The sequence below is a fragment of the Periophthalmus magnuspinnatus genome, chromosome 17 (genome assembly GCF_009829125.3).
Source record: "Periophthalmus magnuspinnatus isolate fPerMag1 chromosome 17, fPerMag1.2.pri, whole genome shotgun sequence".
In the NCBI taxonomy this organism is placed as follows: Eukaryota; Metazoa; Chordata; class Actinopteri; order Gobiiformes; family Gobiidae; genus Periophthalmus; species Periophthalmus magnuspinnatus.
Window position 1 is genome coordinate 706,366 of NC_047142.1, and position 26,684 is coordinate 733,049.

The window sequence follows — 26,684 nt, forward strand, 5'->3', positions numbered from 1 at the left end:
ACTTCTGTGGGGTATTAAAGAGGAGGTATTTACTTCTGTGGGGTATTAAAGAGGAGGTATTTACTTCTATGGGGTATTAAAGAGGAGGTATTTACTTCTGTGGGGTATTAAAGAGGAGGTATTTACTTCTATGGGGTATTAAAGAGGAGGTATTTAATTAAAGAGGAGGTATTTACTTCTCTGGGGTATTAAAGAGGAGGTATTTACTTCTGTGGGGTATTAAAGAGGAGGTATTTACTTCTCTGGGGTATTAAAGAGGAGGTATTTACTTCTATGGGGTATTAAAGAGGAGGTATTTACTTCTCTGGGGTATTAAAGAGGAGGTATTTACTTCTCTGGGGTATTAAAGAGGAGGTATTTACTTCTATGGGGTATTAAAGAGGAGGTATTTACTTCTGTGGGGTATTAAAGAGGAGGTATTTACTTCTCTGGGGTATTAAAGAGGAGGTATTTACTTCCAAAAGGTATTAAAGAGGAGGTATTTACTTCTATGGGGTATTAAAGAGGAGGTATTTACTCCTGAGGGGTATTAAAGAGGAGGTATTTAATTAAAGAGGAGGTATTTTACTTCTCTGGGGTATTAAGCCTAGACTGACTTCTTTTTGGTGATTAAACTCACATCCTTCGCCCCTTTTCCCCCCGTTCGCCCCATTTGCCCCGTTTGCCCCGTCACTCCAAACGCGTCTAACTCTCGTACCTTGGGCTCGGTCATGTTGATGCCGACGAGGAAGACGAGTTCTCCGATGAAGAGGTTGAGGCAGAGGTTCTTGTGGATGGTGTTGCGGTCGCTCTGCAGACCCCTGAAGAAGCAGAAGGTGAAGAGGCTGATGGCCAGACACACCAGAGACACGGCGATGCCCATACGAGTGATGACGGTCAGCAGCAGCTCGTGGACACTACCGTCGGCCTGTGGGAGAAGAAGAAGACGACGACATCACAAAAGCGGCCGGCGGTAAAAGCACGTTGCTATGGAGATTACAATTCAAGTGATTTTCTCCCGTTAACGATGGAGAAAGTGATGGATTTTGGGTCTTTTTTTTCTTTTTTTTTTCGCATTAAGCTAGTTCTGAGTGTTATGTATGCTAATAGGGATGGGAGAATAAACAATAATCATCATTTGTGGGACATTTTACATAATCGCTAACAAAAATAATCGGCGTTATATCACCTGAACGTGCAAAAGAAAAAAAAACAAAAAAACGACAAAGAGGTCTGTTGTCCCGGCGTTTAAGGGCCCAAAATTGGACCTTCTTCCTATTAATTTGTATTAGGGGGGCCCACGTGTGACGTCTTACCCCGGGGCCCCCTAAATTTCCGTTGACGGCCCTGCACATCCAGAACATTCTCCGTTTGATCGCAGCCGTTTTCACCGACGACGAAGGACAAAACTATAACGGTTCTTTAATGATTCACATCCAGAGCATTTTGAATCGTTACCGTGATATAATCGTTAATCATAATTATTTTGTCCGTGATAATCGTGACACGTCTCGTCTCGTGTCACATGTTCGTTCGATAAAAACAAAACGTTGCGTCACTTTATCTCGCCTTTTCTTCAAGGTCAGTTCAACCTGTTTTTCTGCCGTTCTGTGCGATTTCTGGGTTAAATAGATTTTTTTTCTTTTCTTATACAAAGCTTGAGAGTTTCTTTTCTTTGTGAGAGAACGAATCTTCAAGTTCAAGTCAGGAAGGGCATCTGGTGTAATCATGTCATCACTCAGACTGATTCATACGTGTTCACACCAGTGGTTAGTTTTTGTTTTTTCATTTTTTGGTGGGAGGTTTGCTACCTGCTTGTCTCGATTGATTGTTATTGTTGTTATTGTTTGCCTGGAATGTTCCGCTGTACAGCATTAAAGCTCTTTTACATTCATCCAATTAAATATTTTAACTGAATTACTTCCGTATTTCGCTGTTTTCTGATCTGTTTTAATTGCTCGTCGTTTCCTCGTCACACACAGACCTGGAGTTGTGTTTTTTGTTTCATTCTCACATGTTTAACACACAAACCTGCAGATTTGTAACTGAAAACACTCTGTTCCACCTCGTGATGTCATCATGTGGTTAAACAGGAAGTGCTTCGCTGTGTTTTTAAACTCCACACACCTTCATTTCTAGAATCATTTGGATCATTTCAGCTTCTGCTGATTTATACTTAACAAAAAGGTAAAAAAAAGGAGCTGTTAACTTGAAAACTACCACTTGATGACATCATAAGGTGGAACTGAGCAGTTTGAGCTTTGGAGATGTGACTCAAATGTGTGTGAATGAAACAAAACACAACTCCAGGTCTGTTTTTTATGCGCTAACGATATTTGAACACGGCTTAAAGCTCAAAAGAGTCAGTTTTTCATAATAAAAGTCGTTTAAATCTTACTCTGAAGAGGGTCGCCTTTGCACAGATCTGACCAGTAACTTGTCCTATTGGCATGAACTGCTTGTGTCAAACCAATAATGTGACTTTAACACATTTATAACTCAATTTACTTAATACTTTACCCTGAACATTGAGCAGACGTTTTCAAACTCGATGTGGAAAAACTCAACATTTCACCTTTTCAGTCTCCAGTTTTACTCTGAGCTTCTTTTTTCAGTCCAGATCCTTCGACTCTTCCGCTCCTGAACTTTAAAACAACCCTGTGGCTCGCGCTCTACCTTTAAGTGCCACTTGTGCCGTCGACGCCGTAAAGAACAGACGTCTTAAAGGGGATGAAAAATGACCGCAAACATCTGCCACCTTTTGATGTCCCGGCCGCACGTGCACGTCCCTTTAATGTGGGAGTCAAATGCCACCGTTTCTCAAGAGTTCTGAGGTTTTTCATTTTAAGTAAAAAGTCAGATTTTTTTTGTCCAAGGACAGAGTCGGCTCAAGAGAAACTCATTCCGTCTGTGATATTTGTAATTTTATTGAAGGCAGGAGTCGCTTTTGAGGTGATTTGCCGGAGAATTGGTTTGGCGAGGCTTCGGGGGGGTCGGGTTTCGGAGCTTGTGGTTTTAAGGTCGAGGTTAAGACAAATGACACGGGACCTGGGAGTTCAGCGGCGTTTTTAAATGAAGCGCACATTTACCCAGGATGCCTTGCTACACATGCTATTTATCATGTAATTGGATTGTAATTGGGTTTCACGACCAAAAGGATCACGACGCCACTTCAAGAGAACGACAGACATAAGTTTAAGCTGCAGGTTTCTTCTTCTTCTTCTTCTGTTTCTTTTCTGTTTCTTTTCTGTTGTTTCTTCTTCTTCTTCTTTTCTGTTTCTGTTTCTTCTTCTGTTTCTTTTCTGTTGTTTCTTCTTCTTTTCGGTTTCTGTTTCTTCTTTTTTTCTGTTTCTTCTTCTTCTTTTCTGTTTCTTCTTCTTTTCTGTTTCTTCTTTTCTGTTTCTTCTTCTTTTCTGTCTCTTCTCCTTCTTCCATGTACGATTCTCATGAGCATTAGACACGGACCACAGGTGAAACAGAATTACTCGTGATAATATGAATAGTATGCAGTATATAGTATGTAGTAATAGTATGCAGTATATAGTATGTAGTAATAGTACGCAGTATATAGTATGTAGTAATAGTACGCAGTATATAGTATGTAGTAATAGTATGCAGTATATAGTATGTAGTAATAGTATGCAGTATATAGTATGTAGTAATAGTACGCAGTATATAGTATGTAGTAATAGTACGCAGTATATAGTATGTAGTAATAGTATGCAGTATATAGTATGTAGTAATAGTACGCAGTATATAGTATGTAGTAATAGTATGCAGTATATAGTATGTAGTAATAGTACGCAGTATATAGTATGTAGTAATAGTATGCAGTATATACTATGTAGTAATAGTATGCAGTATATAGTATGTAGTAATAGTATGCAGTATATAGTATGTAGTAATAGTACGCAGTATATAGTATGTAGTAATAGTACGCAGTATATAGTATGTAGTAATAGTACGCAGTATATACTATGTAGTAATAGTACGCAGTATATACTATGTAGTAATAGTACGCAGTATATACTATGTAGTAATAGTATGCAGTATATAGTATGTAGTAATAGTATGCAGTATATACTATGTAGTAATAGTACGCAGTATATAGTATGTAGTAATAGTACGCAGTATATACTATGTAGTAATAGTACGCAGTATATACTATGTAGTAATAGTACGCAGTATATAGTATGTAGTAATAGTATGCAGTATATACTATGTAGTAATAGTACGCAGTATATAGTATGTAGTAATAGTATGCAGTATATAGTATGTAGTAATAGTATGCAGTATATAGTATGTAGTAATAGTATGCAGTATATAGTATGTAGTAATAGTACGCAGTATATAGTATGTAGTAATAGTACGCAGTATATAGTATGTAGTAATAGTACGCAGTATATAGTATGTAGTAATAGTATGCAGTATATAGTATGTAGTAATAGTATGCAGTATATAGTATGTAGTAATAGTATGCAGTATATAGTATGTAGTAATAGTATGCAGTATATAGTATGTAGTAATAGTATGCAGTATATAGTATGTAGTAATAGTACGCAGTATATAGTATGTAGTAATAGTACGCAGTATATAGTATGTAGTAATAGTACGCAGTATATAGTATGTAGTAATAGTATGCAGTATATAGTATGTAGTAATAGTACGCAGTATATAGTATGTAGTAATAGTATGCAGTATATAGTATGTAGTAATAGTACGCAGTATATAGTATGTAGTAATAGTATGCAGTATATACTATGTAGTAATAGTATGCAGTATATAGTATGTAGTAATAGTATGCAGTATATAGTATGTAGTAATAGTACGCAGTATATAGTATGTAGTAATAGTACGCAGTATATAGTATGTAGTAATAGTACGCAGTATATACTATGTAGTAATAGTACGCAGTATATACTATGTAGTAATAGTACGCAGTATATACTATGTAGTAATAGTATGCAGTATATAGTATGTAGTAATAGTATGCAGTATATACTATGTAGTAATAGTACGCAGTATATAGTATGTAGTAATAGTACGCAGTATATACTATGTAGTAATAGTACGCAGTATATACTATGTAGTAATAGTACGCAGTATATAGTATGTAGTAATAGTATGCAGTATATACTATGTAGTAATAGTACGCAGTATATAGTATGTAGTAATAGTATGCAGTATATAGTATGTAGTAATAGTATGCAGTATATAGTATGTAGTAATAGTATGCAGTATATAGTATGTAGTAATAGTACGCAGTATATAGTATGTAGTAATAGTACGCAGTATATAGTATGTAGTAATAGTACGCAGTATATAGTATGTAGTAATAGTATGCAGTATATAGTATGTAGTAATAGTATGCAGTATATAGTATGTAGTAATAGTATGCAGTATATACTATGTAGTAATAGTATGCAGTATATAGTATGTAGTAATAGTATGCAGTATATAGTATGTAGTAATAGTATGCAGTATATAGTATGTAGTAATAGTACGCAGTATATAGTATGTAGTAATAGTACGCAGTATATAGTATGTAGTAATAGTACGCAGTATATAGTATGTAGTAATAGTATGCAGTATATAGTATGTAGTAATAGTACGCAGTATATAGTATGTAGTAATAGTACGCAGTATATAGTATGTAGTAATAGTATGCAGTATATAGTATGTAGTAATAGTACGCAGTATATAGTATGTAGTAATAGTACGCAGTATATACTATGTAGTAATAGTATGCAGTATATACTATGTAGTAATAGTATGCAGTATATAGTATGTAGTAATAGTATGCAGTATATAGTATGTAGTAATAGTATGCAGTATATACTATGTAGTAATAGTATGCAGTATATAGTATGTAGTAATAGTACGCAGTATATAGTATGTAGTAATAGTACGCAGTATATAGTATGTAGTAATAGTATGCAGTATATAGTATGTAGTAATAGTACGCAGTATATAGTATGTAGTAATAGTACGCAGTATATAGTATGTAGTAATAGTATGCAGTATATAGTATGTAGTAATAGTACGCAGTATATAGTATGTAGTAATAGTACGCAGTATATAGTATGTAGTAATAGTATGCAGTATATAGTATGTAGTAATAGTATTGCAGTATTCCGCTCTGATTCACTATCTTGTTCTTTTAAAGTGACAGCACCTCTTTTCGCTCGGCCCTCGTCCCCGCGAACGCCGCCAACAATCTAATTATCTTGACTGAAATGCCGTTCTTGGAGCGCGCGCGAAAATCTATCAGCGAAACGGAAGAACGACCTCGGCTGGACTGTAACAAAGCGGGGGGCCGGTTAACGCAAAAAGACGTCGCGAAAGAGCGACCGAGGTGTCAGAGTCAGTGCGGGAGTGCTCCAAATATCTTTATGTTCTGCTTTTTATCGGATTTAAATCTTATATCACCGCGGATGTATTTAAAGGTTCTATGTTTCACAAAATGGAGTCTTGTCGCTTTAAATCACGCGTCACCTTCAGATCGGTGGCTCAGTTTGTTTTACTAATCAATACTTTTTTATTTAATAACTACGGATATATCCAAAGTTCTATAAAGGCGCTGCTCTGCCGTCTGCGTCTAATTACAGAGCATTTTCCGTTAGCATGTTAGCATGGTTGTTAAATTTACAACAAGGACAAAACTCCATCCTTTTAAAGTTTTGTAAAGCTCTTTTAAACTCATCACTGTGAATAATTAGGATGTGAGGAAAGTGGGAATAACTCTGGATCGCTGCAAACTTTTTTAAATCAGCTACCGTAAATTTCAGACTATAAGCCGCTACTTTTTCCTCACGCTCTGAACCCTGCAGTTTATACAACGGTGCGGCTAATTTATAGACTTTTACTGGCTAACGTCCACCGGGGGGCGCTCTCTAACAGTAAACGCAAAAGTGAGACAGACGTGGGGAAAGATTCAGCGCTGAAGAATAAACTTGTTTTGATTTTGAACTGACATTTTGAGCATCACACACAGCGTCATCATGAAAAACACACGAAGAAATGAGTCCAAGAAGGAAATAGAGCCACTGCACGTAAGTTTGACCAACAAAGAAGGAAATAGAGCCACTGCACGTAAGTTTGACCAACAAAGAAGGAAATGGAGCCACTGCACGAACGTTTGACCAACAAAGAAGGAAATGGAGCCACTGCACGTAAGTTTGACCAACAAAGAAGGAAATAGAGCCACTGCACGAACGTTTGACCAACAAAGAAGGAAATAGAGCCACTGCACGTAAGTTTGACCAACAAAGAAGGAAATAGAGCCACTGCACGTAAGTTTGACCATTAAAGAAGGAAATAGAGTCACTGCACGTAAGTTTGACTGACAAAGGAAATAGAGCCACTGCACGAACGTTTGACCAACAAAGAAGGAAATAGAGCCACTGCACGTAAGTTTGACATCAATGAACCGATGGAGCGACGTTGGAGGCGACAGCGAGAAGAACTTCAATGTAAAAAGACGACAAAAGCTTCAGAGGAAATAAAAGCAGACGGCTCGTGTTGGTGCCGTTTTATTTTCTAAACCTGCAGGTCTGTTCATCCCGTTTTGACGTCTTGTTGATGCCGATTTTCAGTTTAAAATAAAAAATTTTTTTTAAAAAACCTTCCGCGTCGTCTTTGTGTAAATATCTCATGTGGTTTATATAATAATCAAAAATGTACAGTACGTTTGTCTTTCACATTTTTAAGACAAAATTAGGTCCAGCACGTTTAAATTTGTGTCAATCTTCTGTCAGTAGCTACGAGGACTAAAGATCAGATAAAGTCCATTTCAAGAATATATTTAAAAATCAAAAACTCATAGAACTGAAGTTACACCCAATAACTCCGACACACCAGGCTCGTTCTCTCTTGAAACAAATCTCTGGGTTTTCGTTTTAAAAATCATCTTAACTCGTCATAACTCTGCTCTGCTGGACTTAAACGTAAACGAGCGCCACTCACCACGTTCCCTCGATGAGCCATGAGGATGGCGAAGTTGGTCAGGTGGTTACAGGAGCAGGTGGTGTGGCTCTTGTTGGTGTCCAGTAGTTTGCAGCCCTGAGTCGACCAGTATCCCATCATGCTCCGCTCTGAGTAGTTCCAAAAGGAGCAGTTGGGGTTGTAATAGTGCTCCTTCTGCAAAAAAACACAGAAAAACTTAAATTTAAATGAGCGCTGAGATGCACCCAGACTGGATGAAGAAGTGGACTCGGGCGAATGTGGAGCCGAGTTCTGGATTTGGGATTTGGACTGAGTATCATAGCAACCAAAGAGCCAATCAGGAGCGAGAATGATGAAGGTAACGCCAGGATCATGTAGAGAGAGTTTAACGAACATTTAAGACCAAAACAAAGAGTCTGAACAGCAGCAGGTACAAAGAGAGGAGAGTTTATCAATAGAAAGTGAACTGGAGCCAGAAGCAGCTCCATGATCACTTCCTGTTTGGAAGACGACGGCGAACAGGAGATGATTAAGAGTTTTTAAATGTGTTAATAATAATTATAATAATTATAATAATAATAATAATAATAATAATAATAAAGGTGGACAACATCTGTGGCATAACAAAAGTGAGAACAGACAGAAGAGGAAGAAGGAAAAAAGAAAAAGGAAGAAGAAGAAAGGTGAAGAAGGAGAAGGAGGTGGAGGAGAAGAAGGAAAAAAGAAAAAGCAGGAAGAAGAAGGAAAAGAAGGAGGTGGAGGAGGAGAAGAAGAAGGAAAAAAGAAAAAGCAGGAAGAAGAAGAAAGGAGAAGAAGGAGAAGGAGGTGGAGGAGGAGGAAGAAGAAAGGTAAAGAAGAAGGAGGTGGAGGAGGAGAAGAAGAAGGAAAAAAGAAAAAGAAGAAAGAAGGAGGTGGAGGAGAAAGAAGAAGAAAGGTAAAGAAGGAGAAGGAGGTGGAGGAGAAGAAGGAAAAAAGAAAAAGCAGGAAGAAGGAAAAGAAGGAGAAGGAGAAAGAAGGAGGAGGAGGAGGAAGAGGAAGAAGAAGGAAAAAAGAAAAAGCAGGAAGAAGAAGAAAGGAAAAGAAGGAGAAGGGGGTGGAGGAGGAGGAGGAGGAGGAAGAAGAAAAATAAACTAAGTTGTTTATAAAATGTGAGGATGTTTGGTTTTTTAAGAATCTGAACTTGTGGATAAAGAATTTACCAAAAACAAAAATCACATTTAAAATCGTTTCACATTTTGTGTCGTCACTGGTGAAGTCTGTTAAATGTAAAATCCTGAAGTGAAAATCGTCCCAAAGGATTTAGAAAAAACAAACATTCAACAAATAAACGTTCTGTCCTTTCAATATTTACATCACAGAAAGAAAAACAACCGTCGTCCATCACAAAACGCCCTGAGCAGATCAGCCTGAAACACGACAAAGAAAATGGACGTCCTTCTCTTTAGGGAAGTTTCAAATTGATCGAACGAATTTTCTTCTTTTCTCATGAGACAGAATTTGGATTTTAAATAAAGGAGCAAAGAGTTTCATTAAAGAACTGCCTCATTTTACAGCGTGGAAGTTTGACAGTTGAGACGTTGAACCCATTTATCAAAAGTTTAGGAAGAACGTGACATTGGTTAGCACGTTAGCATGTTAGCATGTTAGCGATGTCCATTTCTACGCACGGTCTGTGGTTAAACATGAACGCACAGACACACGGCTCGTCTTTTATGTAAATATGCAAATGTCAGGTCTATTTTTGTTTGTTTAAAGTGTTTTTCTTTCACGATCAAATGTTTATGATCACATGCAGCAGTGAAAATGTCATAAAAAAGATGAAATTGCGAGGAAAAGACAACAATTAATCAGACAAAGCACCTCGGGGAAAAAGCTCTCACACTTTAAAGACACTCACAGTTTTGACATAGTTTCATTAATTACTGACGGTGAAAGGACAGAGGACGACGCCATTTTATTTTAACACTTTAACACAAAACATGAACTTCTGTCACAGACGCATCGTGTTTAATCTGAAACAGGAACGAGTTTGTGCAGCTGTGGAATGAATGATGTGAAACAGAAACGTTAAAAGGATCGAAAATAAGATGATAATCGATACTAAAACTGATATCGAAACTAGATACTCATCTGAGCGAGTATCGATACTGAAAACGTCACATTCACACGACAGAAATGAATCTGAAGAGATTTAGACTAAACCAGGACTAAAGCAGGACTAAACCAGGTCTAAACCGGGACTAAACCAGGGACTAAACCAGGGACTAAACCAGGACTAAACCAGGACTAAACCGGGACTAAACCAGGACTAAACCGGGACTAAACCGGGACTAAACCAGGACTAAACCAGGACTAAACCGGGACTAAACCAGGACTAAACCAGGTCTAAACCAGGACTAAACCAGGACTAAACCAGGACTAAACCAGGACTAAACCAGGTCTAAACCAGGTCTAAACCAGGACTAAACCAGGTCTAAACCAGGACTAAACCAGGATTAAACCAGGACTAAAGCAGGACTAAACCAGGTCTAAACCAGGACTAAACCAGGACTAAAGCAGGTCTAAACCAGGTCTAAACATGTTGACTCAGTGTTTGAGTTTTTGTTTAATCCTGTCGATGTGACACAGACTCGACTTTGACTCTGTTTAAATTCAGGCTCAGTTCTGTTCAGTTTTATTCTTCTTCTCTTTTAATGTTCATTTTATGATGATTATTTATGTTTTAATTTGTTGTATTGTGATTTTAACGTCTTTCTGATTCTGTAAAACACTTTGATTTACTTTGTGGACACATTTAGCTGTAAAAATAACCTCTCGTTGCAAACAGTCCATTTGAATAAACCTCCTGTTCTAACGACATCTGTCACTTAATCTGAGCGTCAGTGTGAATGAGCCGCTGAGCTGAAGCGACATTAAACCCTGAGAAGAATCATTCAATAAAACATATTTAAACATATTTACAGCTACGGATCATTTTCATTTAAACAAACTGTAACAGACCGGAGTCTTTTCATGACCGATACAGATAATGATTGTTTATAATCCAGAGCCAAGCAGCGGATTTCTTTTCTTTTCCTGAAATTATGTCATAAAAGTTGACTATAAACTCGCCCTAAGCCGTTTTGAGGCGCAGACCTTTAAAAACATCAGTGTATCACGTTTAGTGAATCTGTCGCTTCAGATTTGTGTCAAGTCAAATTTATCTCTAAAGCAAATTTAAAAACACACACAGCTGCACCGGAGAACTGGACAGGCGAAAGTACAATTATAAAAGAAAACATGAAACAACACTACACAACACTGCAACACACGAGTCAGGCTGTTTAAACCCAAAGCAAACAAGGGACATTTTAACAAAGATTTACAAATACTCAAAGATTGGGCTGTTCTAAAAGAAGATTGTTTCAATTTTTAGCTTGGACCTTGTGTGTTTTAGGCAACAAATCGAGCAAAACAAAGAACTGGCCTATGCTGTAGGTTTAAGTTCGATAAATGATACGCTAAAAAGGCCAAATATCGGCGCGATATATCGGTCAGCAAATGTAAAGGTCAGAGTTCAAGATTTGGCTTTGACCAAAACAGAAATAAAGAAACAAAATTATGAAGAAAAACTAAGAAATTGACTCAAAATATTTTTAATCAGTGTCACATTTTACACTTTTTACTCAGCGCACATGTTTAAACAGTACTTCATACTTTTACTTAAGTACATTTGTTCAGTTCTTTTTACCTCTGTGTCTGTACTTTTACTTAAGTAACAGTACTGAGTACATGTGTTTTATCTAAAGTCTGTTGTATATTTCCGTTTATTTACAGCAGTCGCTCCAGTAAAGGTTGAGGTGACATTTCCATCTGTGGAGATTATTCAGAGTGAAGAAGGAGGGAGGAGGAGGAGGAGAGGGAGGAGAGGAGGAGGAGGAGAGGGAGGAGAGGAGGAGAGGGAGGAGAGGGAGGGAGAGAGGGAGGGACAGAGTGAGGGAGAGGATGGAAGGAGCGAGGGGACGGAGTGAGAAAAGGGGGTGAGGGAGGAAAGGAGGGAGAAACATGGAGGGACAGAGGTAGGAGAGGGAGGAGCAAGGGGAGGGAAGGAGCGAGGGAGGAAGAGAGCGAGGGGAGGACGAGAGTGAAGGGAGGGAGGGAGCGACGGAGTGAGGAAAGAGGGAACAAGGGGAGGTGGGAAGAGAGAGGAGGGAAGGGAGCGAGGGGAGGGAGCGAGGGAGAGAGTGAGTGAAGGAGGCGTCTGGAGGGAGGACTTACATCCAGGTGCTCCAGAGTAAAGATCACCGGGTCGGCGGTGAACACGCGGCTCGACTCTTTGGTGATGGAGGCGGACAGGATGTGGGAGTTGACGGTGAGCGAGAGGTTGCGGCGGCTCGGCTCGCCCGGCCCTCGGAGCGTGGCGTTCTCGGTGCTCAAGAACTGCCCCAGGTGTTTGTACAGAACGAAGACCAGCTTAGCAACACCTGCGCCCAAGAAAGAACAGATTTATCATCATCCGCGAAGGAAAAAGGGTCATTATGTGGAGAATGCTAATGTGGCAGGTGGCGCTAACGGGACGAGCTAAGTGCAGGAGATTTTTATAAATGCTAACATTACTGCTAACATTACTGCTAACATTACTGCTAACGTTACTAACATATTCCAATCCAGCTGACCTAATACCACTGTGTTTTTGTACCTGGCCAAGTCAAATATATGCTAACGTTACTGCTAACATAACTCTTAACATTACAAACATAACAAAATGGAGTGGACCTAATACCATTTTGTTTTTGTACTTGGATAAGTGAAATACATGCTAACTTTACTGCTAACATAACAGCTAACCTAACTGCTAACATTACAAACATCTAAATCCAGTTGACCTAATACCACTGTGTTTTTATACCTGGCCAAGTGAAATATATGCTAACATTACTGCTAACATAGCTGCTAAGATAACTGCTAACATTACAAATATACCCAGATCCGTCTGACCTAATTCTGTTGTGTTTTTGTATCTGAAGTGAAATAAAGTTAAACACAGACCTGCTCACACTGACACAGCACAACTAATGTTATTTACAGAACTTTACCAATAAAAACCTAGTCCATCCAGACTTTAATCATGCTAAATGTTTTCAAATTATCACTTAAATTAATTTTTAAAAATCCCTGTTTACATCTCCAAAGCTCAAAATGCTCTGTTCCACCTTGTGATGTCATGAAGTGGTAGTTTTCAAGTTGCTTTTAACCTTTAGTTCAATAGAAATTGGCAATTCCAGAACTGAAATGATCCAAATGATTGTATAAATGTAGGTGTGTGGAGTTTAAAAACACAGTGGAGCACTCCCTGTATCACCACATGATGACATCACAAGGTGGAACAGAGTTTTTTTTATGTTTGAGACAAGAACTGAGCGTAAATCTGCAGGTTTGTGTGTTAAACATGTGAGAATGAAACAAAAAAACACAACTCCAGGTCTGTGTGTGACGAGGAAACGACATTAAATCACATAAACAAGTAAAAAAAAAACACTTATGATGCAAAAGTCATAAAACAGCTTTTAAGGAAACGGCAATGATTGAACTAAAGGTACGTTTTACGATAGCCTCAAGTAAAATCAAGTCAAAAGACGAGTTTTAAGAACCATCAGAACATGTATAATCTCTTGTCAGCGCCCCCTGTGAGCAAAACCCAACTTTTCCGTTTGTAGCATTAGCGTCCCCTGTTATCCAATTAGCGCGATATACTGTCCAATAAAAAGAGCCATAAGCCATAACAGACGGTGGGTTTACATCATTAGCGTCAATAACAATACCTAAAGGTAAAGACGGAGCCTCTTTATCTGCGGCTGTGATTCTGAGCGAAACAAAAATACATTAAGCTGAATCGTGGCTTAAAAGTTGAGGGGCAGTTTAGAGACGCAGATTAACCCCAAACGAAATTAACGAATGTTTGAAACGCCGTAACTTCCTTTAAAAATAAAATATTCCGTCGTGTTCTACATAAAAAGATGCTAACGCCGCGGCTTCGATCATTAGCGTCTTCTGAAATGTGTTTATTACTTTGTCAGGTCAAACTTCAGGCTTTTTGTCAAGTCTAAAATCAAATGTGTAAAATGTGAACTTTGACCTGTGTCCTTATTATCACAGAAATGTCAAAACTCGTTAAAGATTCACAGCTGGAGGTTTTTCACAAATGGATCAGTCTGAGTTCATTTTATTTATTTATTTGGAGCAAATGTATCAGGTCAATGCACATTTCACTCATTTGTTTTTATATAAGATCGAAAAGGAGGAGGAAGAAGGAAGAAGAAGAAGCAGAAGAAGTAGAGGAGGAAGATGAAGAAAAGAGGACAAAGACGTGGCAGAAGAAGCAGCAGGAGAAAGAAGAAGTAGAAGAAGAGGAAGACGAACAAAGAAGAGAAAGACAAGGCAGAAGAAAAGCAGAAGAAAGAAGAAAGAAAAAGACAAAGATGAGGAAGAAAAAGCAGCAGAAGAAAGAAGAAGTAGAAGAAGAGGAAGAAGAAGAAAGCACAAGATGAAGACAAGGCAGAAGAAGCAGCAGAAGAAAGATGACAGAAGAAGAAAGAAAAAGAAAGACGAGGAAGAAAAAGCAGCAGAAGAAAGAAGAAAGAAGTAGAAGAAAAGGAAGAAGAAGAAATCTGAAGAAGGAGGAAGAACGAAGTAAAAGAAGAGGAAGAAGAAGAAAGCAGAAGACGAAGACAAGGCAGAAGAAGCAGCGAAAGAAGAAAGAAGACAGAATCAGAAGAATCAGAGGCAGAAGTAGAAAAAGAAGAAGAGTTTGGTTCTTACCGTTTTTGCTGTTTGCTTTGACCGTGTTGGAGGACAGTTGGAGGAAGCTTCCGCCTTTACTGCTCTGAGGGAACCTGAAGTCCTGCACCTGCCCGTCTGTGCTGATCACGTACACGTCCAGCACTACGGCAACAGAGAGGGACAAACGCTACAGTCAAATATGAGGTCAGCATCAATTATATCCACTGTACTTTTAGCTTTAACCCTTTAACCTCCCCTTTAAACTCTCCCCTTTAAACTCTCCCCTTTAACCTCCATGATCAGACGTTCACTGGGGCCTGGGGATTTGTGTCTCGCTCAACGACACAAGAAACAGAGCAGGAATTGATCCAGCAACCTTTTGTGTACATGGATGAACCACTTGTGTCTTGAGTCCATAAATGTTCACTGGACTCATTCTGATCGCCGCTCGTTTTCACACATAAAACAGTCCGTTAGCATCACGTCGCTAATAATCATAAACATAAACTGTGTAAAGACGCGAGTTTGACGTCACCACAGCTTCAGTCAAATGAAGCTCATCGAGGCTCGAGCGGCGAATCTGGACAAGAATTCAATATTAGGAATTCTGACCACAACTATCATAGCAACCAAAGAGCCAATCAGGAGCGAGGCTGTTGCTAACAGGAGCGACGTCGGGGAAAGAAGGACCTGATTTGTCTGTTATTAATGTTCATATCTTGATTTACAGACACAATAGTGAAATAAAAACCCCAGGATCATGTAGAGGGTTAATACGAACATTTAAGACCAGAATGAGTCTGAAGCAGCAGGGACAGAGAGGACAGTTTCTCAAAATATCAAAAAATAAACTAAAAATAAAAAAAACCCAACTCAAAATAAAATGAAAAAACAACTCAAAATAACAAAAAAAGAAAATAAACTAAAAAAACAACAACAACAACCTCAAAAAAAAAAACAACAAAAAAAACAACAAAAAACTTTAAAAATAATCTCAAAATAACTCAAAAAAATGAACCCCAGGATCATGTAGAGGGTTAATATGAACATTTAAGACCAAAATGAGTCTGAATCAGCAGAGACATAGAGAGGACAGTGTTTAAAAAAACTAAAAATTAACTCAAAATGACAAAAACAAAAAAAGAAAATAAACAAATAACCCTCAAAATAACAAAAAAAACCCAACTCAAAATAACAAAACAAAAAACCTAAATAAAGATAACAAACAAAAGCCCCTCAAAAAACAAAAAACACCCCCTAAAAAATAGTCAAAATAACAAAAAAAATAAATAAAAATTAACCCCAGGATCATGTAGATTAAGATGAACATTTAAGATCAAAATGAGTCTGAAGCAGCAGAGACAGAGAGTGACGACATTTTTCAATAGAAAGTGAATTGGAGCCAGAGTCAATGGACCAGGAAGTGCGCCCATGATCACTTCCTGTTTGGAACGCGGCACTAGCATGTTAGCTATGTCTGTGAGATCGCCATTTCAGTGTGTTTCCTCTTTACTGTTCACGCTGCTACTAGCAAAAGAGCTAACTGAACGTCTTTCCTGTGTGTAATTAAGTCCGACGCATCAGGAGCAGAGCGCTGCATATTTTAATACGATTAAAACTTATTACTTCGCTTCGCAGGAACCAGTCACGTTAACAGTTAAAAAAATATTACACCAGTAGCACAATCCAAATCCCCACGGAGACGTCATTTACAAAGAATGTGTCAGTAAGCTAGTTTGGCGACGCTAACACCTCAGAGGCAGCGACGAGCGGGAAAAGAAACTAAAAAACTCCCAACAAAAACAGAAAAGAGAAAGAGACACGGGCGAAGACGACGGGCGGCGAGCGTGTGGCCTGTTGCAGCGTGAATGTCAGATATTCACGGGATCAAAAGTACGATTGAGCGTTTGAGTTCCCGCTTCTCCCCACAGGGTCAGATAAGTGGGCCTAGACGGAGCAAATCTCTCAAAAATCCTTCCAAATTCCAGCGGCTCGTCTCCGGCGGTGCTCCCTTTGATGTGTGATATTACCGAGAGGTCAAGAGAACGTATCACTCTCTGCACACGCTCACATCTGAACCGCCGCCGTCGCTACCTCACCAAGATGGCTCCTGACAGCTCGAGATGAGGAAGAGGGCCGGACGGGGATGAAGAGTAACAAAGAAAAAGTACTGAGTAACTTTATTTTAGGACGTTTTTTATTAATGTTTCACAGGTTCTAAAAATGTGTCTTTTGTGCGGCGTTTAGTTGAGTAATGAGAGCTATTCTGGGGCGACTGTTCTTTTCTCTTTGTGCGTTAACGGCTGAAAAGAGGGAATTTTCAAAACGGGAAAAGAAGATGGGATTTAAAAAGCTGCCAGTCACTTTTGTGCAGAGGTGGAAGAAGTACTCAGTTTTGTTAAAAGTACAGATACTGGAGCAAAAAATACCCACGGAAAAGTAAAAATAGCACATGAAAAATCTGCTAAAGTAAAAGTATTAAAGTACCTGTTAAAAATGCACTGAAAGAGTCAAAAGTAAAAGTATTTCTCACAGATTTTGAGTCTTAAAGTTTCAAATGTGGTGATTTCAACAGAAACAAATGAACAAATTGTTTTTTCCATCTGTTTTTATTTGTTTATTTTTGTTTTTGCTCAAATTCTGAACGTGTTAAAAATAAACCTGACTAAAATAAAAGTACTTTTACTTTTCAGACCAGTTCAAAAATGTAGTGGAGTAGAAAGTACAGATACTGCTCTGAAATGTACTGAAGTAAAAGTAAAAAGTACACCGTGTAAAATGTACTTAAGTAAAGCTGTTTATCTGTGCATGTGACAGAGGGGTTTATTCTGCACTTTTCTCCTTTAATGTCACTTTTATGATGATTATTTATGTTTTGATTTGTTGTACTGTGGTTTTAAAGTCTTTCTTATTCTGTAAAACACTTTGAATTACTTCGTGGACCAAATACACTGTACAAATAAACTCGCCTTTCCTACTTAAGCACAGTACTTCACTATTAGTTTGCAGTAGATGAAATACTCGATATGTTGTTGAATTGTGGTAGAAACGTTCTCTTTTTACGTTTGGTCCCTCAGATTTAACCACAGCGTTCGGCTCAAGTCAAATTCCGGCCGCGAGTATCATAGCAACCAAAGAGCCAATCAGGAGCACTTAGCAACGCCGTCAATCAAACCTGTTGCTAACGCTAACAGGAGCGACCTCGGGGACGAAGGACCTGATTTGTCTGTTATTAATGTTCATATCTTGATTTACAGACACAATAGTGAAATAAAAACCCCAGGATCATGTAGAGGGTTAATACGAACATTTAAGACCAGAATGAGTCTGAAGGACAGAGACAGAGAGAGGACAGAGGGGACACAGAGGGGACAGAGGGGACACAGAGAGGACACAGAGAGGACAGAGGGGACAGATTTAAAAAACAAAACAAAAAATAAAATAAAAAAAATAAAATAAAAATAAAACCTACTTAAAATAACTAAAAAAACAACCACTAAATAACAAAAAAAATATAGAATAAAAATAACAAAAAAACAAAACTCAAAATAACAAAAAATGAATACATTTAAAAAAAAAAAATCAAAATAACAAAAAAAAACTCAAAATAACTAAAAAACAACCACTAAATAACTAAAACAAATATATAGAATAAAAATAACAAAAAAAACCAAAACTCAAAATAACAAAAAAATGAATAAATAAAAAAACCTCAAAATAACAAAAAAAAAACTCAAAATAACTAAAAATAAATAAATAATAAATTCAAAATAACAAAAAACAAACAAAACTCAAAAGAACTTAAAAAAAAATAATAAAAAAAATAAATGAACTCAAAATACCAACAAACAAACAAAAACTCAAAAGAAAAAAAAATGAAGAAAAACTTAAAAAAATAAACCCAAAATAACTAAAAAAAAAGAAAGAAAAGAAGAACCCGAGGATCATGTAGAGGGTTAATACAAACATTTAAGACCAAAATGAGTCTGACAGACGCAGCTACAGCGAGAGCGGCTAGCAGGTTAGCAATGTCCATTTATATAAAGAGTCTACGGCTTTAGCCTCTTTATCCAGTTGCATTTATAACTATCACTTTCAAAAACAATATTGCCTTAATGCTATTTGTACAATGCTAATGCTAATGCCTTTCTAAACAATGTACCACCGTCTGTTTACCAAAGTGCTTTAGCTTTAGCGTCGCGTTGAGGTTCTAGCCTGGCAAACCGGCCTGTTACACTTGTACGATACTAAATGTTTGCGTCGGTCATGTCCATCTGAATTCTGGGATCTTTGTCTTTGTAAAAAATAAGAAAACAGTGACGTCATTACTGTCCAAACTAACCATTTCTCCAGCTAAATCCGCTTATAAACGTAACAGGCGCACGCTAACGGTCGCTAAGCACAACATCGCTCTATAAAGTCTTCCTTCTGCGCATCATATCTGAGGAGAACTCTTTCAAAATGTTGGCCAGGATCTGTTTTCTTCCCATTTACGCAGCCACGAACAAAGTGCCCATTCCCCGGGGAGAGTATTATTTTAAAAACGCTACATCTCCTCCTGCCGACGTCGGGGGAAAAGATTTGGTGTCTCCTCAATAACCCGGCAAATAGCTCCTGAAAGGCACTTTATTTGCATTGTGATAGAATTGAAGTCCGCCTCTCCTCCGTCCCGCTCTCTCCTGCGTTACTGCGGTCCTGCTCTCCGCCGCACGCCCCTTTTGTCTTATACCTCATTGGGTTTTAATCTTTTTCTGGCGTAGTAAAGTCACCTCATTGAGTACGCGCCGCAAGATGAACTGTCCGCGGACCTCAGCGGGAAAACAAAAGCAGCAATTGAGAGGCATTGTCCCATTCAAACGGCGCTCGATCTGTTCTCTCCAAGGCTTTTTCCCATTAAGTGCTAGTTAGCCCCGCTGATAAAGACTAGTTACTCTGCGGCTAAAGCCCAGTCTGACGAATACGACGTTTTAGCGCGATAATGGCGCCGGCTGCTGTGGTTAACGCGCCGTCAATTTCAGAAGTGGCGATTTCATTTTAGTGCGAACCTCAGCAGTAATGGAAAGTACTAGATTATTTACTTTAAACTAAAAGAGCCGATAAAATCAAAGACTGACCCGACCTATTGAGTCGACTAAAGGAAAATGGACGAACCGCGGCCAGATAAAGCCAACGGGACAAAGGAGCGACGTCTGCACGGACACGACGGGTCAAAGCGCGGACGCACTCGCTCAGTCAAGGCTTTTTAAATATGTTTTAACGACGTTCTACATTTTATATACGTACGAAAAGACATGGAACATACAAAGAAATAAAAAAAAACAAGGTAAATATTTATTTTTTTATGTTTTATCTTCAAATCCACAAGTAGCTGTCGGTTTGTTTGTAGAAAAATTGTTATTTAGAGTTATTTAAAGCTGCACAGTGTAACTTTTCTGCCACCTGCTTGATGATACTTAAAAACCTGCATTCTTTCTGCGAGTGGGCTCACCTCTCCGCAGATCTGACTTGTAACTCGGCCCGTGGTGCCTCCGTAGAGATAAATACCTAATACACCTGTTTATATCCATGGAGAAATTGCCTAAAATGTTCCACAGTATGGCATTATACTTAGTTATCTCTGTGGAGACGGCAGGTGACACCACGGGGCCAAATTACCAGTCAGATCCGTGGAGAGGTGGGCCCACTCACAGAAAGAATGCAGGTTTTTAAGTCAATAAAAACCCACGTTATGGAGTAAATGCAAAATGGACACGTTTAATGCCACACGGGGACATTCCAGACAGAACTTTAACATCTCCATGGAGACAAAAACAAGCGGTAGACCGTCCATCAGAAAAGTTACACAGTGCACCTTTAACTTTTTCTTCACTACATAATTTCATGTCTCGTGTCCAAACTTTTGACAGGTGTTTAAACATAAACCACGAGTCCAGATGTGACTTTTATGTGAAATTATTCTTATATAGAGTGAGATCCAGAGTAAACTTGTTGTTTTTTCTGCTTTATTTATCTGATTAACTGTTAATATCTTACATTAACAAACCAGACACGTGTTCAGTTCTGTCTGTGCTTCATGGAGCTGAATAAATATAAATGTGTTACGTTAGCGTTAGCATTAGCGTTAGCGTGATGTACTGATATTCAGCCTGTTGGTCCACATTTTATTATTATTATTAGAACTTGACTTTAAAGATAAAATGTCTGTTCTTGTCTCGGATTTTGTAAAATAAATGCGCCCAAAAAATGCGACTTATGTTTTTTTCTTCATTATTCTGCATTTTTTGCTGGTGCGACTTATACTCCAGAGCGACGCAAAGTCTGGAAAATACGGTAACTTAAAATCTGTCAATTGGGCAAAAAGTTGTAGAAGTGAAGACGTTTGTCTGCGCATCCAAGCGGCGACAAACGTCTTCACTTCTACAACTTTTTGATTTCGTTTTATTACAATATTCAATCCCAAAAGCAAAATCTCTCAAATCAAAACAAAAAATTCTGTTCAAAATGCTGCAAAAAAGCTGTGAGTCATGAACTTTGTATGTTTTTTTCTTCATTATTTTGCATTTTTTGGCTGCTGCGACTTTTACTCCAGAGCGACGAATAGTCCAGAAAATATGGTCGATATATGAAGTAAGATCTATGGAATTATGTAGTAAAAAAATAAATTAAAAAAATCTCAACAAAGCAAAGGATGGCGACTTTGAGGATTTGAACATTAAATATATGTTTTTAAATATTTAACAGTTTTATTTCACTATTTTTCTTTACTACATAATTCCATATATTTTGCGTAATATTTTCCAAGTGTGTGTGTATATAAAATGCAGAAATTAGTAAAAATAAAACCAAAAAAACACTGAATGAGGGCGTGTCCAAACTTTTGCTGCTGTTTAACGTAAATAAATTCAGTAAAATGGCTGTGCAGGTTTTAGCTCGTAGCCCGGTTGCGTTTAACGTGTTTATAGGAGTAAAAACCCTCGTCCCGCCGCCTCCTCCACACTTTCACTGGAGCGTTTCATTTCGCTGAACAATGGGGAGCGTCTTCTTCCTCCTCGATTGTGTCTTTTGTCGAGTGTCGTCTGATTAGTGCCACTGAGCCTATAGTGGCAAATCTGTGAAAAACACACAGAGTATCAGGCCGCCACTCACCCAAACCCCTTCAGCGGGCGACCGAAAGAGTGAAAATGATTGTTACTTCTAATTAGCAGTTTGTCGAAGCCGAAATGGCCCCCGCAGGCACATCCAGAGCGGCTCGGCACGACGGAAAGAGAGAGGAACGAGGGAGGGGCTAAAAAAAAAGAACTAGAGGAGCAGGAGAAGAGGCACTTAACCCCGTCTAAGTATACTCACAAAAATCTGAAATAACGGGATGTTTCACTCCTCCTCCATTAAAAAAACCCTTTGTTATCGCCGCTGTAATATCCTAATGCTAAATGTTCAGTTTTGACAGTTTAATTTTGTGTTCCAGTCTAAGAAATGTATTCAGAATTATTAAAAATGCAGCTCAACTTCCAATAAACTGCACAGGTCCTAAAAGATCCTCGGCCTTTGCTCAGTCCCTTTTTCTTTTCAAAATTTAGACACAGAATCAGCTCCAAAGTCTGAAACTGTCTATAAATTTGAATAATTTGACTAGAAATGTGACATTTTGTTATCATTTTTATTAATACGTGTTTTAAAACTAAGAAAAACAAAGAAAAACAGCAGAGCATCTTCGTAAAGCTACAGAAATAACACAAAGTAGAGTTATTCCAACGACAGACACGATCAAAAAACACATTTTCTAATAAAACAAACCCATTTCTCCCAGTATCTTTCACACCTGTCAGGACGAAGTCTTAATGAAAAGGTCAGACTCTCCGTGTCATAGATCTGACTCAGTCCAGTCTTTACACAAACACTTCTCTGCTGCTAATACCCAGTAATAATACTGACGAGAGATATTTGTCAGACTCTGCTTCCCAGGTGAAACGTTACTCAAATAGACTTCAATTTTATAATAAATAATAAATAAATTTGACATTTTAGAAAATCAAACGTCCTGATCCGTCTGGTTCTTTTGTTTTGTTGTTTTACTGTAAAAATGTGCACAGAATGATGTTTTTATGTGTTTGGACTAAACATCATGTACTGGACATTTTATTGTATTTTCCTGCTAATGTTAAAAATGAAATGATAGTTTTCTAATGTAATTGTAATAAAATGTGTGTTTTAAAGTGTGAGACTGCAGAGGGAAAACAGCAGCTGAATCTGAGACCGATCTTTTTTTTGTGAGATAAATGCATTTGTACACGGTCCCTGACAAATAAACAATAAACAAAGACAGAAATTAAAGATACAATCTGGAAATGTACTGGAGTTTGTGTTACCAGATGTGAAACCCGCCTAGAATGTTCTACAGCGTCACATTAACTTTATCTCCATGGAAACAGGCAACAGCAGGTCAGATCTGTGCAGAGGTGTTGGTGAAAATAAGTGTTTTTAAAAACACCTGTAATGGAAAAAGCTGCATAAATGAGTTTAATGCCATACTCAGGAACATTACAACTCTTCAAAGACATTTGTGAGGATAAAAACTTTACTTTAACCACAGGATGAACCTTTGATCTCAAAAAAGTTTAAACTGTGGAATAAAGTTAAATTTCTAAATAGAGGATAAGCCTCAAAGATGTTTTTGAGGATAAAAACTTTGCTTCAACCAAACGAAGTTTAAACTGTGTGACATAAAGTTCAATTTGTAAATAGACGAGCGCATAACGGACTGGGACGGAGCAAACATCAGGACAGAGGACCATCAGGATTAAGGAGCCAAACGCAATTCGCAAACGTGTCCACAGGACTTTGAACCGGGACGAGGGGCCGTTTCACTCTCACACATCTGGAAAATACTGTCCTAAACAAGTCCGACTGCAGATGGCGCTGTCACCCTGCCTCCACCGCTACGAAGACAGCTCCAAAACCTGTTTAAACCAGCCGACCCGACACACCACAGCAACATCATATGACCACTGTGAGGCGCTAGAGAGCAGAACAAACTGATGAAAAACTAAACCGTCGTCTATTAAAGTTAAAATAGCACAGTAGGGAGGTGTCCGGGCACGTCCCATTGGGAAGAGACCCCAGGGGAAATGCGTTGGGGTCCCACTGGAGGAGCTAGAGGAAGCGTCTGGGGTGAGGGAAGTCTGGGAGTCACTGCTTAGACTACCCCACCCCGGATAAGACGAAGAAAAACATGGATGAATGGATAAAATTTAAGTATATGTAAAGTAAAAGCAGCGCAAAATGAGACTGCTGTGGGCCAGGAAGTGTGCTGTTTGCATGCTAGTTGTTGTGTTGTGAAGCCGTGAAAAGTGCTAATGTGAATAAATATCATGCTATTAAGCGACAAATGAACTTTGGACTGCTGCAAACTATTAAAAACTATTAAAATTAACCAGTTTTGTTTTTCACGTGAGTAAAAATCCAGTACGACACCAAAAAAAATAAGATTTGAACTTTTTTTTTTTTTTAAACGAGAACCAGCTCCCCAAACCCAAAGCTCGCCGTGCGTTAGCTCGGAGCAGGCGACACTTACCGATATTCTCCGCGGGGACCTTGACGATGGCGGGCTCGATGAGGTTCTCGGCCAACACGAAGGCGCCCTCCTCCAACGTGTCCAGGAGCATGGTGGCGGCGTGCGTCTGCTCCGTCGCGTTCATATCCCTCCACGACTTCAACGCTTCCGGGCGGAGGAGGTTGTCCACGGTGTCCACGATGGCCTGTATCCATGGAGACAAGTTAAAATGTCAGAGTCTGTTCTTTTTTTTTTTTTACAAATATGGCTCAACTAACGAGGGAAAATGCAGTAATGATACAGAAATATAAATATAAATACACGGCATGCAGGGCGGACGGGGTCGACAAACAACAAGGTTTAAGTTTGGAGTAAGCAAAATAATAAAATGCATAATGTTTTTTTCATAAGCGGTTTGCAAATTGCTTTAAACTTTGAATGCAAACTTGCTCGGGGCGAAATGGGGACTTTCAAAAGCAATTGTTTCTCTCGGCTAAACAAAGCACGCAGCAACCTCCTCAAATATTAAGCCTAAAGCCGCCATTTTCCATACAACAATTACCTTCATAATCCACACGGACTTATTTTCATAACAGGATCTAGGCCCCGACCGCCCCGAGCGATATTCCCTTCAAACAGGAAGGCGGCGTTATGATGAAATCCGTGTCAGGAGTGGCAGTCGGAGAAGTCAAGAATGGGGGGAATTTCGGGGTTCTGTTTTCTACGGCAAATCCTTTCATTTCCTGGTTTCTGATAAGCAGTAAGTTAGCAAAACATTCCGACAAACCCCTCGCCGGTATCGTGTGTTGCTATAACAAGAGTTTCCTTTGACCCGGGCGACGGGGAGGTCACGGCTTCTGCTCGCCGCGGTCACGGTCAAACGCTGTAAACTCTTGTCTAATTGTGTTAGAGACACTTGGACGTGGTTCTCCAGGCCTGAGTCCACGTGTCCCACTAGGACGAGTCACGTGAGCTTTATCAGATTCACTTCTGGTTTTCCAACAACGGAGCGTCCTGGAAAGTCGTAATGGAACAGAAGTAGGTCAGAGGTTCTCAGGAAGGAGAGATTTGGACAAATATATAGAACACGACGTGATTTAGACGGTAAAGACACAGATCTGGACTAAACCCAACAGTAAAACTCTAAACTCAACCCTAACCCTGGCAGCTCTAGCAGTTTGTCTCCGTGAAGAAAGACAAATTTAATGCCAAACTGTGAAACATTCCAGACAAAGCAACATCATTTTCATGTAGACCAGCAGGTAGTGAACCCCCAGAACACACAGTCCACCTTTAAAAGAAAAACAGACATGATCTGAACCAAGACCAAACCAGGACCAGGGACTAAACCAGGACTAAACCAGGTCTGAATGATCCATAAACTAAAACAAAACAAGGAATAACCCTGTGATTCCTGAACACTGAAGATCTGACTGATCTGTGAACAACAACAAAGAAACCACAAAATTACAACAGATTTTCTTGATGATTAAAATTGCTCTGTAAATATTTGAAATAATGAGGAAACAGTAACACTTAACCTCGGTCTGTTTCTGATGTTTACATTCGTGTGCCTTTCCTCTGGCGTTGGCGTTCCGCACAGAGGCAGGGCGCCGCTCTGGACCCGGACTCTTCACGATGAGGCCGAGTCCAGGTCACCGTCTGTGCCGCTGTTTCACAAAAGGTCACGGCACTGGAGGTTCGAGCAGATGTGAGTTACAGCGACTATTTCTACAATCTCCCATCAGTCGAAAACATAATCCCCCATGATGCTTCAGGCCACGAGGATCTGGACGAGGATCTGGACGAGGATCTGGACGAGGATCTGGACGAGGATCTGGACGAGGATCTGGACGAGGATCTGGACGGGGCCAGACGCCGCGGCCGCCCACTGCGTCCGAAGGTTCAATAAAACGACACGACATCAACCGTAACGAGATTTAACCCTTGACCTTAACCCTTTATACGTGTACGTGGCGCACGGTTATATCTGTGATGTAACTATTTAAAGAAGCACCGTGTAACTTTGAGTGGTGCTACTTGCTCGTCTCCATGGAGATGTCTCTGTTTTGCATGGAAAGTCCCACAGTGTGTCATTATCTTGCTTTTTTTAATTTTAAATGTTTTTATCGGTGCAAAAATCTACTGAAAACCATCCGCTCGTTCTGAGAGAGGGGACGCCTTTCCACAGACCTGACCTGTAACTGGAACCCTAACCCTAACTATAGCTGCTGGTCTCCATGGAAACAGATGAATTTAATGCCAAACTCTGAAATATTCCAGGAAAAGCAACAACATTTTCATAGAGACAGGACAAATAAAAGTTTTACCCTGAACACAGACAAAACAAATCTGGTTATATAACAATTTAAAGAAGCACCGTGTAACTTTGAGTGGCTCTACTTGCTCGTCTCCATGGAGATGTCTCTGTTTTGCATGGAAAGTCCCACAT

At 39.0% G+C, this 26,684-nt stretch overlaps 1 protein-coding gene across 4 annotated transcripts in view; it reads right to left on the reverse strand.

Moving 5' to 3' along the window:
* The window catches only part of LOC117385051 (adhesion G protein-coupled receptor L2-like), a 222,171-nt gene that overhangs the window by 39,836 nt on the left and 155,651 nt on the right, over positions 1 to 26,684 (reverse strand). For all 4 annotated transcript variants that reach the window (XM_033982292.2, XM_055228534.1, XM_055228535.1 and 1 more), the window contains 5 exons: positions 24,254 to 24,437; positions 14,722 to 14,844; positions 12,181 to 12,386; positions 7,945 to 8,118; positions 698 to 907 (listed from right to left, as the gene is read on the reverse strand). In XM_033982292.2, coding sequence (XP_033838183.1) covers positions 698 to 907; positions 7,945 to 8,118; positions 12,181 to 12,386; positions 14,722 to 14,844; positions 24,254 to 24,437 — 897 coding nt within the window. The remainder of the gene's footprint in view (positions 1 to 697; positions 908 to 7,944; positions 8,119 to 12,180; positions 12,387 to 14,721; positions 14,845 to 24,253; positions 24,438 to 26,684) is intronic.